This window comes from Monodon monoceros, unplaced genomic scaffold (assembly GCF_005190385.1).
Source record: "Monodon monoceros isolate NGI ecotype Baffin Bay Population unplaced genomic scaffold, NGI_Narwhal_1 Super_Scaffold_11, whole genome shotgun sequence".
NCBI lineage: Eukaryota > Metazoa > Chordata > Mammalia > Artiodactyla > Monodontidae > Monodon > Monodon monoceros.
In genome coordinates, this window is record NW_021703767.1 from 27,825,232 (window position 1) to 27,842,284 (window position 17,053).

At 37.8% G+C, this 17,053-nt stretch overlaps 1 protein-coding gene across 2 annotated transcripts in view; it reads right to left on the reverse strand.

Annotated features, from left to right (window-relative positions):
- Nucleotides 1-14,020, reverse strand: part of USP25 (ubiquitin specific peptidase 25) — a 140,952-nt gene extending 126,932 nt beyond the window's left edge. Inside the window, exon 1 of one of the 2 annotated variants that reach the window (XM_029214127.1) lies at nucleotides 13,521-14,020. In XM_029214127.1, the coding sequence (XP_029069960.1) occupies nucleotides 13,521-13,565 (45 nt within the window). In that variant the 5' untranslated portion in view covers nucleotides 13,566-14,020. The remainder of the gene's footprint in view (nucleotides 1-13,520) is intronic. The other variant, XM_029214128.1, reaches the window with a different exon arrangement.
- Nucleotides 14,021-17,053: the final 3,033 nt, after the last annotated feature.

A 17,053-nucleotide genomic window follows, 5' to 3' on the forward strand; every position in this document is an offset into this window, starting at 1 on the left:
AGAACGCCTATATTATGGAATATGTGGGTAAACAAAACTTCTGTGAATCAAATCATATCCTTGAACTGCAACGTTTTCAGTTTAAATAAAGTATATATTTAACTTGTTTTTGATGCTAATGATCTGGCTGATTCCTAATATACCTCTGTAAGATATATAAAATCTTTGTGTCCAATTAAATCTTTATGTGTCTCTTGGTTTCTGTGCTTTAATTTTCATAATTAACTTTCAGTCCAAAAATAAAATCCCCTATACTAATAAAATAAGTATGCTTTACGTAGAACTTTCAGACTAGAATACTACATAATTCCTAGCAGCTATATGTGTCACAAACAATTCCTTAAAGCAAATACAGTATTTGGTCACACTAATTACATTCATAATACATCCTACTGACTATTAGGAACTCCATTCTTCTAGATATAATGTTAGGTTTAATAAAGCTTTCTTGCCCGGACCCATAAAAGAGCCATTTGCAGAAGCCTTCAGCCTCCAGCACCTCAGCAAACTTGTCTTCCATCCAGTGGGCTTCAATCACAACCTCTCCAGTAAGAACTGAATCTCAGTCCTAGGGCTTAGTAAGACCTCTCCCAAATGTATTCCTTCCTTTATTCTTTAGAGTTCTCTTTGCACTTTAGTAGCCAATCATCTATTACTAGTTCAAATTACTGTGTACTTTCTGTGTCCTAACTGGACTCTTACTCATACAACTTCCTTAAAAGCAATTTTTGTATTCTAATACTACGTTAATGATGCAATTCTGTACTTTTAAGAGAATAAGTCTCAAAAACAATAGGAAGAGGAAAATTAACCATATATGGTAAGTGCTATCCAAGAACCACCGCTTACTGAGCACTTATTAAAAGTGTGTAAGGCACCAGAGATTTCATTATGTGGGCATGATCAATTAAATCATTGGCCATTGGTGACTGAGCTCAATCTCTAGTCCCTCTCCCGTCCTTGAACTGGGGAGTGGGCTGAAAGTTCTAACTCGCTAATCATAGTGGTTGGTTTTTCTGAGGCACAGCCCCCATTCTGAAACTATCTAGTCCCCCAACCAGGAGTTATCTCATTAGCATACAAAAGACAGTAAATTTCTGTGGCAGAAACCAGGAGAAAAGACTAAACATTTACTTTTTATTTTACCACGCGTAGCCTCGTACAGCTACTTGCAGATAACAGAAGGCGCCAAATTGTTTGGTTTCTTTGTCCTTGCTCATGGACTTCTCTTCGTTTAGAATGCTACCTTCAATCTCCCCATACATCTTCAACATTACCTCCTCTATGAGGCCTTTCCTGTTCTTAGATCCTCTCCTTGGTCCTACCAATATATCCTGTATATACTTCACTTAACTTCTAATATAATGTATGCATTTCTGGCTCCCTCCCACCAAACTATAAGTTTTTTTATAGTGTATTATTTATTTCTCTATCTGCTTAAGAGAAAGAATAAATGAATGGATGGACATGATAATGAGTCGACTGGGTATCTAAGCAGAAATGTACAACAGGAATTGAAAACCTGAAACAAGAGTTTATGTGAGGGTGAAAATTTTATTTTGAAAATACAAACTTGGTAGTAATGAACATATATGACTGAGAAACTACATAATCTCTCAAAGCTTGCAAAGAAGAAAGCAGAAAATCAAAGACTAAACCTTCAAAAACTCCTACAGTTAAGGAGACACATAGTATATGGTATTAACAGCCAAATTTTACCATGCTGTATTGCCCAAACGTAAATAGTTTAAATATATGTACTGAAAGTACACAGCAAAAGCTGACAAGCTTACAAAACTCTTGCCCATAGCTAGGTCTACTTGCTACTGTCTTCTTACCCATCAATTCTCAACTTCTCTGTGTTTGCAGTACTTGTTCAAATATTAAATATTTTTGGCAGCATACTTGAAAAGGTTTAAAACTTTCACCACAACAAAATTCAACAACTCCTAAAGGAAGTGGTAATAATTACAACACAATTATTATTCCAGTACAACAATACTGTTGCATGGTATCTGCAAAAGGAGTTATCACACTGCACAGTAGTATCTCACCCTCTTGATTATCCAGGCACTAAGACATGCTCACAGGCAAAATGCTGACAAGTTCCAATACATAATATTTATATGGCACTAACTTAAAATTAAAAGTAAGCTATAATTGTTACCTCTTATTCACAGCAAGTGTATTCCACTCTACACTAAATCACAAAACCTGTTCAGTTCAACATTCTGCTTAAGAGATACTAGAATAATTACAATACATTTACTAAGCTATCGCAAAAAAAAAAGTTTTAAACTGATCATACTTGGTGGCACATCTCTGAAGATTTGACAACAAAAAGGCTGAGAACACTACTCTTAAGACAAAGGCTATCAAATAAGTACCAGGGTCACAGATGGAATGTGGATGACAGCAGCAGTAAAATCTATTCCGAATGTTTAATAAAGATACTTTACAAGAATATCCTGATATACATATATTACTTTCCTTGGCTGAAGCTGCAACTGCCAAGTTAGCTTCTGTAAAACACTACCATCTGTCAAATTAAGCTAACCTTGTTATTCTGTTTTTTTAATTTTGGTTACAACTGAGTTAACAGTTGGTTTTTGGTTTCAGTGCATAAAAGCTACACAATAGAACATAATAAATGTATATCTATTTTATATTTATGCAAGCTTCAGTAAAACTATAATAAAAATACTTTAGTTCAAGAAAGAGTTCCAGAAACCTCCTTTCCTGTCTTCCTTTAAAACAGTCCTAACTCAAGGATAAAAAAATACTGCCATCAAGTGGAGTATTAATGGGAAGGAGAAACTTTTCAATAAAGCTGCTGGTTCTCCAGATGAGAAAAATCAACTCGGACACCTACTTAGACATGCAAAATTCAAATCCAATTGGAATAAGACTTAAATACCAAAAGCAAAACAAGAAAAAGATTACACGGCAATAAAAGAGAGTATCTTTATGAAACAGGTATGAAAGATCAAAATAAAGGAAACTAATTACATATAAGACTAAATCAAAATGGACTCCTATTCATGAAAGAACATAAAGGGAGTAAAAAGACATACTGATAAACGGAAAAAGATATTTGCAGAATATGTAAGTTGGAAAAAAAAAGTAGTATATAAACTATAAAGAACTCCTTCAAATCAAAAAAGGTAAAACAATCTCCCCCCCCCAAAAAAAAAACAGAAACAAATGTGAATTTCGCAGGGAAAAAAAACCTTAATGGTCCATAAACATATAAAAAGATAACCAATTAGGTTATCAACACCAGAATGGTTAAGTTCTTGTGTAACCATAAGTATAAATAACCACCACATATGCTCATATGCTTCCTTCTCTATCCCACCAAAGCTTCACATGCTCAGATACCCTGGGTGCCCTCCCTCTGATGCCACAAGCAAAAATGGAAATATCATCAGTTCTATTAGTTCTGCAGGCTTATTACCAACTTGAAGTCCCGGCCCCACTGTGGAAGCCCGGAAGTCAGTTCTGAGAATATGTATGGTACAACTAGAACAGGCACAAAGAGTGTCCATGACCCCAGGAGGCCTGTGCAGAGAGCTCCTTCTTCCCTCCAAACGCTGGAAATTTTAGACCTGAGGCAGTGGACTGCTGCTAATTTCCTTTCAACCCACTTCCTTGGCCCTGTCCTGACCCAAAGCCTTTCTCTAAGGTCTCATGGGAAGACATTAGGGGCCCTCTTTCTGACACACCAAGACCAGCTCAAAGGCCTCAGTGGAGGTTACAGCAAGCCCCACACCTCCAGCCCAAGCTTGCATGTATTCTGGCTCAAATTATGATGCATAAACTTTTGTATATGCAGGGGTATGGCTGGTTCTCACATTAGTGCAAGCACAGCATCAGATCCCGGCCACTAATGGTTCTTCATTCCTGGTCCCTCTCTCTACACTCCTCCCCCACATCTTTCCTCTTCACTAAGGACCTAGCTCTCAGCTCTGCAGCCAAACCTGTCCTCAAAGTTAGTGCCACTCACCCCAACAGAGCCACTTCCAGGCTGAACACCACCAACAAAAACCCAACAAATAATAAGTTTCTAGTTCAAAACAAGCTATTCTTCTGTCTTGTTCTCACATGGACCAAAAACCGTAAGAAAAGTCTTTCTCTGCTCAATTGTTTACCGGTCCACAGTTCATCCCACCCCATCATTGGTCCCCCAAGTTCTCTCCAAACTTCCAAGCTAACTACAATGTGAAAGTACTTTTGTATCCTGTGGGGAAAAATACACATCATAAAGATTATTCTTGTGTGTGCTATTAATTATTAAAGTGATTAACGTTAGTCTGAGGCATGAAGAAGAAAAGGCTTTTCATTCCTCAGTAGTGAGCATTCTTTATGAGGTATTACTTTAAAAAATATAAAATGAAGGAAAAATTGTGCAATTTCATTTTGTTTTGTAAGCATATCAGTACATGCTCCTAAGTGTTTTACCTCTAGGAACATCTTTAACTTTTTTGCCATTTTCAGACTTGGAAAAATAAGTAGCTTTTGTTATTGCTGATCCTGTGAGAATGTAAACCTGAATAATAAGTGAGAAACAATACTTAAAAGTCATCCAAAAATAGCCAATAAGCACATGAAAAGATGTCCAAAACCATTAGTCATTAGGGAAATACATATTGACACCACAATGAGGTACCACTACATACTCATTAAAATGGCTAAAATATAAAAATTGACAATACCAAGTGTTAACAAAGATATAGACCAACTGGAACTCTCATACATTGCTGATGGGAAGGTACAATGGTACAACCATTTTGAATAACCATTTAGCCATATCTTACAACAGTTCCACTCCTATGTATTTGTCCAAGAGAAATACTTTAGAAGTACATCAGGTAACAAAGTAACAAACTGTCCTTTAAAAACAGCAATAAAAAAGGATGTGAGGCAGTTAACAGAGATACCATAAAACATTACTAAAACTGGATGGAGAAATCATGGGGAAAATAAGGGAGGAGGATTAAAATGAAGTCATCGATAAGTTTTTCCACAGACAAAAGGCAGGCTGGGACTTCCTTGGTGGTGCAGTGGTTAAGAATCTGCCTGCCAATGCATGGGACACGGGTTCAAGCCCTGGTCCAGGAAGGTCCCACATGCCACAGAGCAACTAAGCCCGTGCACCACAACTACTGAGCCTGTGCTCTAGAGCCCACGAGCCACAACTATTGAGCCCACATGCCGCAACTACTGAAGCCCACAAACATAGAGCCTGTGCTACGCAACAGGAGAAGCCACTCCAATGAGAAGCCTGCGCACCACAACGAAGAGTAGCCCCACTCGCCACAACTAGAGAAAGCCCGCGCAGCAACAAAGAGCCAATGCAGCCAATAAATAAATTAATTAATTAATTTTTTACAACGGCAGGCTAAGGACATGGGGGGGGGGGCAAGGACCATAGGGTCCTGCTCTGTTTCACTATGACAAGATCAGGGTGTAGCAAGAAAACTCTGGATAGCTGTTTATAAAGGTCTCCTAGGGTGACATTAGCTTAGAAATTATTACAGTTAAGGGTGTGATCTTACACTATCAGTGTCCCAGAGTAGACTGGCATGTTTTAATCCACAAGAGTAAAAAACAAGAAAGAAAATAAACCAAACCATTTGTTCATTTGTTGGGGGGTGAAGCCGAAAAAATAAATAAATTTTAAAAAAGTAAATAAAAGCAGCAATAAAACAAAAACATCCACTATCATCACTTCTAAACATTTATCATATGTCTTACCTAGTATAAGAAAAAATGAAATTATAGGCATAGAAATTGCAAATAAATAAAACTGTCATGATTTATTTATGATATCTTTTATGTAGACATTCCAAAATTATCTATGAAAGTATTAGAATAAAGTTTAGCAAGGTGGCTAAATATAAGATCACTATCCAAAAGCTAGCTGCATTCATATACACGAGTAACAAATAACAAACATTTTAAAGCACCACATATTATTGTTATCAGAAAGTATCAACTACATAGGACAAACAATGTGTAAGAATTCTACTGTTAAAATTATAAACTAAAAAAAAAAAAAAAATTAAAGAAGACCTAAATAAAAAGAAGTATACCCTGTTCATGGATAGAAAGACTCAATATCATAAAGATGTTAATGATCCCAAATTGGTATATAGATTCAATAAAATTACTAAAAAACTCAAACAGGGTTTTTCAGAGAACTTGGTAAAATTATTCTAAACTTTCTAAGGAAGATAAAGTATCATAATACTTCGGCAGAAGAGGGGCAAACTTATTTTTTCAGTACTAGAGATTACTATGAAGCCAAAGCAACGAAGACAGGACGGTATTCACAAAACAAATGACGGAACAAAACAGCAGAGGGTGAAAAAAAGCATTTTCCATAAAGCTTTTATATACGACAGAGATGGTATGTCAGTTCAGTGGGGGAGAGCATTAACTTTTCAGTAAGGTAAGATTAACAACAACAAAAAATCATATACAAAATAAAAATTAAATTGGATCCCTACCTCACACCAGGTACAAAATATTAAGTACAGACAGAATAAGGTCTAGATGTTACAAACATAACTTTAAAATTCTTACTACTATATAGATGAATTTCATTTATATATCAAGGTGAAAAAAGTTTCCAAAGTTAAAACAACTAAAATTAAAAACATATGCCTTCAGGAATTCAGAGCGGCAATAAAAAGGAACTCAAGGGGAAAATGAAAACAGGATTCAAGCTGATTACAATCTCAAATGAAAATGGAGAGATGCGATGAGGGGACTATACGGTTAGATATAGGTTACTTTCAAAGTTCTCACTTGTGTTTTAAGTAGTGCATTCAATGTGTGCTTATCATTAAAGATTAATATGCTATTTCATAAGTAAATAAAAACATATTTGCATAGAGAGCTGATCATGATCCAACGTTTATGATTAATTCAATTCTGTGTACTTCAGAACCAACTAGTGTATACATTATTAAAACAAACCCACAAAAAAATATCTCACCACCTGTGGAGGGAGTAAATGCAGAATTGGCATTACAAAAATAACAATGTAGACAAAGTTAAAAGTTATCCTAGCACATAGAGCAAAAAGGGAAAGAAATTATAAAATGAAATTTGAAGCAAGGTAGAGAGATGAATGGTATCTAATATTCAAATAATGTAGTTTCAGAAGGAGAAAGAAAAAAGGAATAGAGTAGAAGTAATAATTCTTAAATATATATCTTTTCCCTGAGAAGAACACTAAAGTTTTCAGATCAAAAACCCTCGCCAGGATGGTTAAAAATACACACACACACACGTGTGAAATTTCTGCACTCTAAAACCAAAGAAGAAATCTTATAAGCTTATACAGAGGGTTAACAACTTATCTACCAAAAAGAAATCAAACCGTATTAAACTACACAGAAAAACATAGTTAAAATTAAACACCTAAACACCTATTTTTAAAAAACTTATTAGCTACTAACATGTAATACAATTAAGTAATATTTTGATGAAAGGTATATTGTAAAAAATTTTAAATATCATCATTTAAATTAGAATTCCATATTATCCCAACAAAATCAAGAATGCTATAAGTAAAAATATGCTAAACAGTCTTATCTTATTGAGGGCACAGGGAAGGAGAGAAAACTATTAATTATTTACAGAAAAAACATGCTTAAATATATTCGTTTAGAATTAAAAGAGCAGAAAAGGCTCTTTAAATAAATCAAAGTCAGAGGGCGATAAAAGGATTAAATTTGTTATCACTATATATGGAAACGATGAAATCTTACTAAAAGACCAGCAAAAACACAAGTTTGGATTAGATCCATTAGAAATACAAAGATAATTTGATGAAATTACATTAAAAGTAGAGACGTCAGTATCTCTCAGAATTTAAGACATAAAGAAAAAAACATGAAATATTCAAATGACACTATAAGTGTTCATTTAATATATAAATATAGAACTCTATAACTCTCAAAAAATACATATCCTTTTCAAATGATCATTAAAACCTCATGTACAGGGCTTCCCTGGTGGCGCAGTGGTTGAGAGTCCGCCTGCCGATGCAGGGGACGCGGGTTCGTGCCCTGGTCCAGGAAGATCCCACATGCCGCGGAGCGGCTGGGCCCGTGAGCCATGGCCGCTGAGCCTGTGCGTCCAGAGCCTGTGCTCCGCAGTGGGAGAGGCCACAACAGTGAGAGGCCCATGTACCGCAAAAAAAAAAAAAACAAAAAAAAACCTCATGTACTTAGTTGTAAGAAATTCTTAATAAATTTCTAAAAACTATTACAGATCATATTCTCTAAATGCACTGTTTCAACTGTGGTGAAACTAAGAATCCACAATTTTAAAAATGCAACAAAAAAAGCAAAACAAAAAATACTTTTAAACAATGAAAGAAAAAATTTTAAAGATACTAGTCAAAATTTGGAAAGCGTAACTAAAACTTGCTCTAAATAAAATGGTCAGCCTAATAGTCCTATTCATCAAAACTTCAAAGTAACAAGTACTTAGTTTGAAAGATCAAAAACAGTTAAAAGCTACAAATTTTGAATGGTTTAACCTAATGCTACACTAAACAATTCCAAAAGTGTAGGAAAAAAACAAAAAGCTTTCTAATGCTTTTATGAGCTAACCTGAATAGCCCATATACATATAAAAGCAAACCTTGGAACCAATCTCATTTAAAAACAAAGATTCTAATTTTTTTTTAATTTAGTATACTGAATTTGGAGGCATCACGACTGAATGCGATTTTGCCAGAAAGCAATACAGATTAATGGTTAACAGCAGAAGCCCCTGAGTCGCGTGGCCCAGAGTTTAAATCCCACTCTTAACATACACTAACAATGAAATGTTGCTTTAGTTCTTAACTTCTCTATTACTGTTTCCTCAACCGGGGACATGAAGGTAAAAAAAAAAGTCTCCACCTAAAAAAGTGGTTGGGAAGATTAAATGAAAATAAGTTATAAAATTCTTAGCACAATTTCTTAACATAGTACCTAGTAAATATTCCTTCTGTTACAATCGTTATTACTGACATATAAAATATTATCAGTTGTTGCAAAAAAAAAACCAAAGACGAGCTACCCTGGTGGCGCAGTGGTTGAGAGTCCGCCTGCCGATGCAGGGAACACGGGTTCGTGCCCCGGTCCGGGAAGATCCCACATGCCGCGGAGTGGCTGGGCCCGTGAGCCATGGCCGCTGAGCCTGCGCGTCAGGAGCCTGTGCTCCGCAACAGGAGAGGCCACAACAGTGAGAGGCCCGCGTACCCGCAAAACAAAACAAAACGACATGTGATAAAGAGCCAACATCTAAATCTGATTTCAAAGCATTTTAAAAACGTATAACTGTAAGGACATTTCATATTACAATGAAACAATACATAACAGAAACTAGTATTAACCCTAGTAGTATTCTGTAATCTTAGCTAAAACAATAAAACAGTTTATGAGTAAAGAGGTGTAAAGATTGACAAAGAGGAGGTCAGATGATAATTATTTGCAAATGATATGGCCTGCATACAAAGAATATTGAAGAATATCAACAGAATATTAGAACTAATGAAAATTCATTAAGGCAGCTGGATACAATGTTAGTATAACAAATCAAAATTAGGTGAGAAAAGAAAGAAGTAAAAAGGGAATAAGCAGCTGGATCCCTTTCTCTCTGCAAACCAAGTCTTATGCTAATACCAAGATAACCAACTATTTCATACTAAAGAATATCCATTTTATATAATGTTTAGAGTGATTTATATAATGTTAACTGTCCCTTGAAATGTTGTATTATATTTTTATAACTTTAGATAATACCTAAATTAGAAAATACTACATTATTTTAACTAAGAAATTTACCCTGAATTCAGCTTGTATTGTTTTGCAAGTTTTGTTTTAACTCTTAATTTGGTTAATCTGTGACATCCTTCCCACCTAACCCCCAGTATAACTAAGTGAAAGTTGACTGTTGATCCATAAGGTTCCTTCTGCCTCCATCCTCTACTATTTCTTTTTTATCCTCCCTGTCTGGAATAAATGTATGCTTTGCTACACTAAACACTCAGATCTTAAAAAGTTGCTCATGTCTAATCATACTAACTTTAAGGCTTTAAAAGAAGATTCAGAGGCATTTAATGACTTGCCCAAGGTCATGGAAAGGTGATTTAGATCAACCCACATCCTAGTCTTTTCACTACACCGCCTTTATTCTAACAGTTGTCCACAGTTTCTCGAGCTTTCATCGTTTCTCAATAATGTTAAATCGTGAGATTCAGTTAGGGAACTAAAATAACCCCTGCGCTTGCATTCCTTTTAGAAAACACTCACTCATTCATCAAATATTTACTGAAACCTACTAAGTGCACGAAGCTGTTCTAAGCCCTAGGGTGAAACGAAATAGGCGAAATACCTTCCCTTATGAACCTTATGTTTTATTTAACTCAGGAGAATACATTTAATGAAAATAGTATCCTGCTCACTTAACTCTACAAATTAATTTGGTCCCTGAGAGGAAGGCTACTATATTGCTGCCCTAAAGAATCCTTATTTGGTAGTGTATACATGTCAATGCTACTCAGCAGCATAGCACAGGGAGATCAGCTTGGTGCTTTGTGACCACCTAGAGGGGTGGGATAGGGAGGGTGGGAGGGAGGCTCAAGAGAGGATATGGGGATATATGTATGCATACGGCTGATTCACTTTGTTGTACAACAGAAACTAACAAAGCATTGTGAAGCAATTATACTCCAATAAAGATGTATTTTTTTTTAAAAAATCCTTATTTGGGACCTGAATCTATGAATCAAATTTCTGAGATGCAAGGATCCTACGCTTAGGTAAATATCAAGCACAAAGGCTGAATACACATGTTCAAGAACAAAATTATGACAGATTTTAACTGTAGCTAATCTGCTGCCAACTCCACCTCACCTGTATCATCTTAAACCTCAAAAAAACAGCTCTCTGCAGTTACAAGTAATCTCATAACTTCCTGCCATGGCTAAACTTAAGCAATCAAGCAAAGAACACATCAGAGGAAAAGACAGCCCTTGCCTTATGTTACCCTGTGACAAGCTACTCTGTAGGTGACAAAAGACATATGAGTGTTGTGCTTTTTTTTTTTTAATCATACATCCTTCTGGAAGAAAAAAAAACTTGAAAAATAGAAAATTGTTCCAACTACCAAAATATGGCTCTTTATATAAAGCTAATATTATACATGAGCATACAACACACAATTTTTTAAAGGAGAGCAGAAAACAGGCTAAGATTTTGGTTATGCAATATGCACTAGACAATTCTCGTTTTACTAATAATTCATAAAGTTTCTAATTTAAAAGCAAAGAGTTTCACTTTTGTTTCTTCTAAAGTAGTTCATTTCCTAGTTACTAGCTTGAAGTCTACTTCCTAGTTACTAGCATGGTGGATTTAAATTGTCGATTCATTTTAAGTGGATGGTTTAAGGTATTTGAACCTATACGAATATTTTTAAATAGTTCTGAGTAACAAAGTAATAGTATATTGATATAGAAAGCAAACACATTACATGTTTCTTTTAAAAATAATACATAAACACCATGATGGAAGTATAAAAATAAATGCAATTGTATTGCTCTAAAAAAATGTCCACAGTATCAATGAGATGATCTGACAGACACACACTAAAAACAGCATCATAATGGTAATATTTTAGACTAACAACTACTCCCTTTGTTTAAGGAGGGGACTCAGTAAACTAGGAAACTGGACTTGGTGGCCAGGACCACTTTCAGTAATTTGATTCTTGATTCACAATTTTATGCATAAACCTCTGAATTGGGCAGATCTGCATTACCTAATTTTATGCTAAAGAAGTACTTTAGTCCAAAATCAATTTTAAAAACTCACAAATTTCTTGCCAATGTTCAAATTTAAGAGATGTGAAAAATATGAGTTATATTTCCCACTTTGAAACACATAGCCTTTAATATTCAACTTTGGAGAGAACTATAAACAGAAGCGACACCAAACCTATTAAATATTGCTTAGTATACATATGACCACAAGATCCTCCTCTAAGTGTTAAGACTTTGTCATACTCAACATCAAAAACTAAAGTTTAAGGTATTCCAAACAGAATGGAGGGGATTAGGAGATAAACTGTTCTAAACTCCCATTATTAAATCTAGAATTATTTCACTGTAAATAAACTGCAGTCTGCAATAGTCTTCTAAATTAACCAGTACAACACACAAGAGTTCCAAAGACAAGTTTCCCAAAGCGCCTAAACTAACAATGCACTATCCTTGCTTTCCAAAATTCTTGAGCATCTTCAATTACCTCAAGTACTATAATAAAATTCTAAAAATAATCTCAAAGCAAAAACTTAGCAAGCTGAGTGTATACACATAGTCAGCAGGACAGCAGCCCTTATTCTAAAATCAAGCACAGGTAGGATATAACAATGCCAAAACTACAACAGGGTGGGGCATTCACTACTCTCCCAGAAAAATCAAATATATTTTTGGTAGCTGCTCTCTGTAAACGCTGGTTACCCCCATAATTCCAAGACGAGTAAAGCAATGTTTTCCTTTTGCCCAAAATGCTTTTCACACCAATGACCACCCCCCCCAAAAAATATTAAGTCATAGCCAACTACTTTTCAGGATATGGTGCAAGCCGTGATAGTGCACTTGAGATTCTGAAAGCAAAATCTAGAAAAAAAGTAGCATCTCTCATTACTTAACGTAAAAGATCTGAAACTTCACAAACGCAGATTTTTTTCTTAAGTGAGTGACCATTCGAATGTGTGACTGAGGCAAGAGTAAAGGGTGAACGATGGAACAAGGTCAAACTTAGGGGACAAAGGATTCCTGGAATAAACATGGCCAGAAAGGTTTCCTTAAGGGACAGTTTCTATATTCAAAAAATAAAAAAAAGAAAAGAAAAAGAAACGGAAGGAAGGAAGGAAAGGAACGAAGGGAAGGAAGGGAGGGAAGGGAGGGAGGGAGGAAGAAAGGAAAAGGAACCAACCAAATCCTCTACTTTTACACCGAGTCTACCTGGTTAATGTACCTGTCCCGCCAGGCCGACTATTCAATTCTGGTGGAGACCCTTTTGCAAAATAGCAGGCCTGGAATGCTTTTACCTTGGAAATAAAAACTGGGTTCAGAAGGGATGACAACCGTTTATTCCTTTTTTAAAGAAGAGGAGGAAGATAAAGTTTAATTAAGAAGCCATATAGAGGAGTGTAGGAATGTGAGGTCGCGCTCAACCAATACCCGGCACCGTCTGTTACAGGAAAACAATCGGCAAGAAGGAAGTGGACTGAAACACGCTAACTACACCCCGCTTTCCACACGCAGCCCGGAACTGGGCGCGACGCCCCCAAAGCGGGTAGGGGCGGGGGGCAGCAAGGGGGAAGCCCAGGGCAGCGGAGGCCCGGGCGGCGGCGGGGGAGGCCGGGGAGGTCCCGGCCGAGGCGGGTGAGGGCGGCATGTCAGAAGGAGGAGCGGGGCCGGGCCGCACCGGCTCGCGGCTTCGCCTCACCTTCTGCGCCGCGCTCTGCTGCAGCACGTTCTGCTCCACGGTCATGGCCCCCGCAGCGCCGGCGGCGACACCGGCGGCGGCGTCCGGCTCCTCGAGCCTCCGCCGGCCCTGACTGCCACGCTCCGCCGAGCTCCAGGGAGCGGCGCGGACGGCCGGGGAGGACAGCGCCCCCGCCAGCCAGGCGCGAAGGCGATGGCGGCCGGCGTGCGCGGGCACCGCGGGCTGGCGGCGAGGCGCAGACAGCGAGGGCCACGGCGGCGGCCCCACGACTCCGCGCGGCCCGCCTCAGCACGGCTCGTCGGCCGCGGCCCGGGCCATGAGCGGGCGGCGGACACTCGGCGCGAGAGGGCGCGAGCAAGTCCGGACGCGTCACTCTCGCGCTCCTTCGCTGGCGCCTCGCGGGCCACTGCAGGGAAGGGAGAAGGGACAGAGGGAGCGGCCGGAATGGCGCTGTCCTCCTCCTCCTCCCACCGCGACTCCTCCTCCCCTCCCCTCCCCCAACAGTCGTCACCGCCCCCGCCCGGCGGCTCCTCCCGCGCCGAGCCCCGCCCGCCGGCCTCCCTAACCCTACATTATGACCCGCGGGGCGGCGGGGCGGGGCTGAGCCGCCCCGGAGCCCCACCCCCCGTACCCGCGCTCCCGGGGGTGGAGCGAGGGAGCGCCACGTGGGCCGGGCCTCGGAGCCGCCCCTGCGGCAGGTTGCGCGACGCCTGCCCTTGGCTCCGCGATGCTCCAAGCCGAGGCGGGAGGGCAGCGTTTCTCTCTGTGCCCAGAATTTGTTAGATCGCTGGCTTTCCGAACTCCTCCAAGACAAAACATTTCTCTCCAGGCCGCATAACGTCCCAAAACCGCTTTGGGTCCCGAATCCCAGCTCCTTTCTGTCTCTGGCCTTTCTAGGAATTTCACAAGCAGTATACTCGCCGGAAGGGAAAAGTCAAGTGTGGTTTAAGCAAAAGGCTGTCAGAAGCCCTTATGCTGGAATGTACTTTAATCCTTAACTAATCATTACGTAAATGAATATTGATATTCTCTGTCTACTTCTTTCATTCAAACATGTGCCAGTCACTGCTAGGCTCTGGAGAAATAAGGTATATTTTCCAAAGGTTTGATATAAATGAAATACGGTCTATACAACAGACAATATTACAAAAGTTTCACTGCCTAGATGGTACATCACCTAATATCCCAGTTGCCAAACAATTATCTGTTAACCACCCTGCTTGGAATACTTGACTATATGTGGCATTGTAAGGAAAACCTAATATTGAGAAAGCAATCTGTAGCCTCAAAAATATCATAAGTTTCAGGAGCTAATCTGGGGATAGGAAGCAAATAGGGACGTGAGGGTGATGGTGTGGCGGGAGAGGGGGAATAATCAGTGCGTATTGTCACAAATACAATGCACACATATGCAAATCTGGATATAGTTTTTAATCTGATGGCAAGAAAAGCAAGTTTGGTACGTAATCATTGAAATATCAGGTTTTATTTAATAATCATGGATTACAGTAACTCCTAAGTTTTGTAATCAATCTGTGCCCTTTACAAGCTGTCTTTGCTCTGCACCCTTAGATGTCTTCAATCGCTTTTGAGGTCTTTCTCTTGAGTCTTCATGTTTATTTGCTCATTTGATTTTGACAGATTTTGACAAATTTTATTTTACATCTTTAACAGAAGAATTTGAAAGGTTGTGAAGTGGTTGGAAACCCAGAATTTTAAGGAACAATGCAACAGTTCTGATAGAATGCACACATTTTTTATAACACTGAGACCCAAAGAGGGTGACTTGTCAACAAAAGCTTACTACAGCCCATTTTTCCTCATTTATAGATGAAAATTCTTTCCACATATCAACTCCAAGTTTGTCTGTGTTACAGATTTTTTTTTAAATCTATCCAGTTCATGACATTTGAATTTAAGAAAGTTAAATTTAACGTACAAATCTGGTACTGTGGTTTTATAAGGATATTGCCAGATACTAAAGTTTAGTTTCTAGAATTTGGCAATAAATGTTCCCCTGAGTTAGATTTTATTTTTTATTTTTTTATTTTTAGTTTTTTAAACATCTTTATTGGAGTATAATTGCTTTACAATGGTGTGTTAGTTTCTGCTTTATAACAAAGTGAATCAGCTATACATATACATATAACCCCATATTTCTTCCCTCTCACATCTCCCTCCCTCCCACCCTCCCTATCCCACCCCTGAGTTAGATTTTAGTTCCACAAAAAATTATCTTACCAGTGCTTACTATATTATTCCCAAATAAAGCTCTTTATAGGGTAGTTTGTACCCTAATCACTTTTGATGGTTTCCTATTTAATTTTCTTTAAATCTTAATTGTGGTTTTGTAGAACTTTGAGAAGTAAATTTCATGTTTCCTTATAGGTATTTTTTTTTTTTAGAAAGCATACAATCGGAATGAATAGAGGATAAAAATGTGAGAATTTGAGATAAATTTGCACATAAGACGCATTGCCAGATATCCTAAATCATTTTTAAAGTGTGCCCCAATATCAGTTTTGCTGTTCATGCGTCAGCCTTAATATGGATGGTTGCTGGAATTATATATCCCCATTATATTATTTAATAATTCCTAAATTATTGCATTGCTCTGGATTGTTGACACTTAGGTAAGCAAGTGAGGTGATAAATTTCATATAAAATTTCATGTTTAGTTTTTTAAATTTATTTTTATTGAAGTATAGTTGATTTACAATGTTGTGTTACTTTCTGCTGTACAGCAAAATGACTCAGTTATGCACATATATACATTCTTTTTTAAACTCTTTTCTATTATGGCTTATCCCAGGATATTGAATATAGTTCCCTGTGCTATACAGTAGGACCTTGTTGCTTAGTCATTCTATATGTAATCGTTTGCATCTACTAACCCCGAACTCCCAATCCATCCCTCCCCCATCCCTGCTCCCCCTTGGCAACCACAAGTCTGTTCTCTATGTCTGTCTGTTTCTGTTTCATAGATAGGTTCATTTGTGCCATATTTTAGATTCCACATACAAGTGATATCATATGGTATTTGTCTTTCTCTTTCTGATTTACTTCACTTAGTATGATAATCTCTAGTTGCATCCATGTTGCTGCAAATGGCATTATTTCATTCTTTCTTATGGCTGAGTAGTACTCCATTGTATATATGTACCACATCTTCTTTATCCATTCATCTGTCGATGGATATTTAGGTTGTTTAAATGTTTAGATTTTAACACAAAGTCTGTTTTTCTATTGTGGATCAAAATGATGTTTCTAACAACATTTAATATTATATCTTATATATGAATCAAGGACATTGGTATTATTCTATCCTGACTCTTTATTTCTTTTCATCTAGAAAGGGTGGTATTATTCTATCCTGACTCTTTCTTTCTTTTCATTTAGAATGGGTTTGAAAATCTGTTTCTGGACACCCGAAGTCTAATATGTTGCCAAAGCACATCTGTAAGATATGAACAAGTGAGAAACATTCAGTTCACAGGGTAGATTTGAACAATTGCCAAAACAGAAGAGTGTTT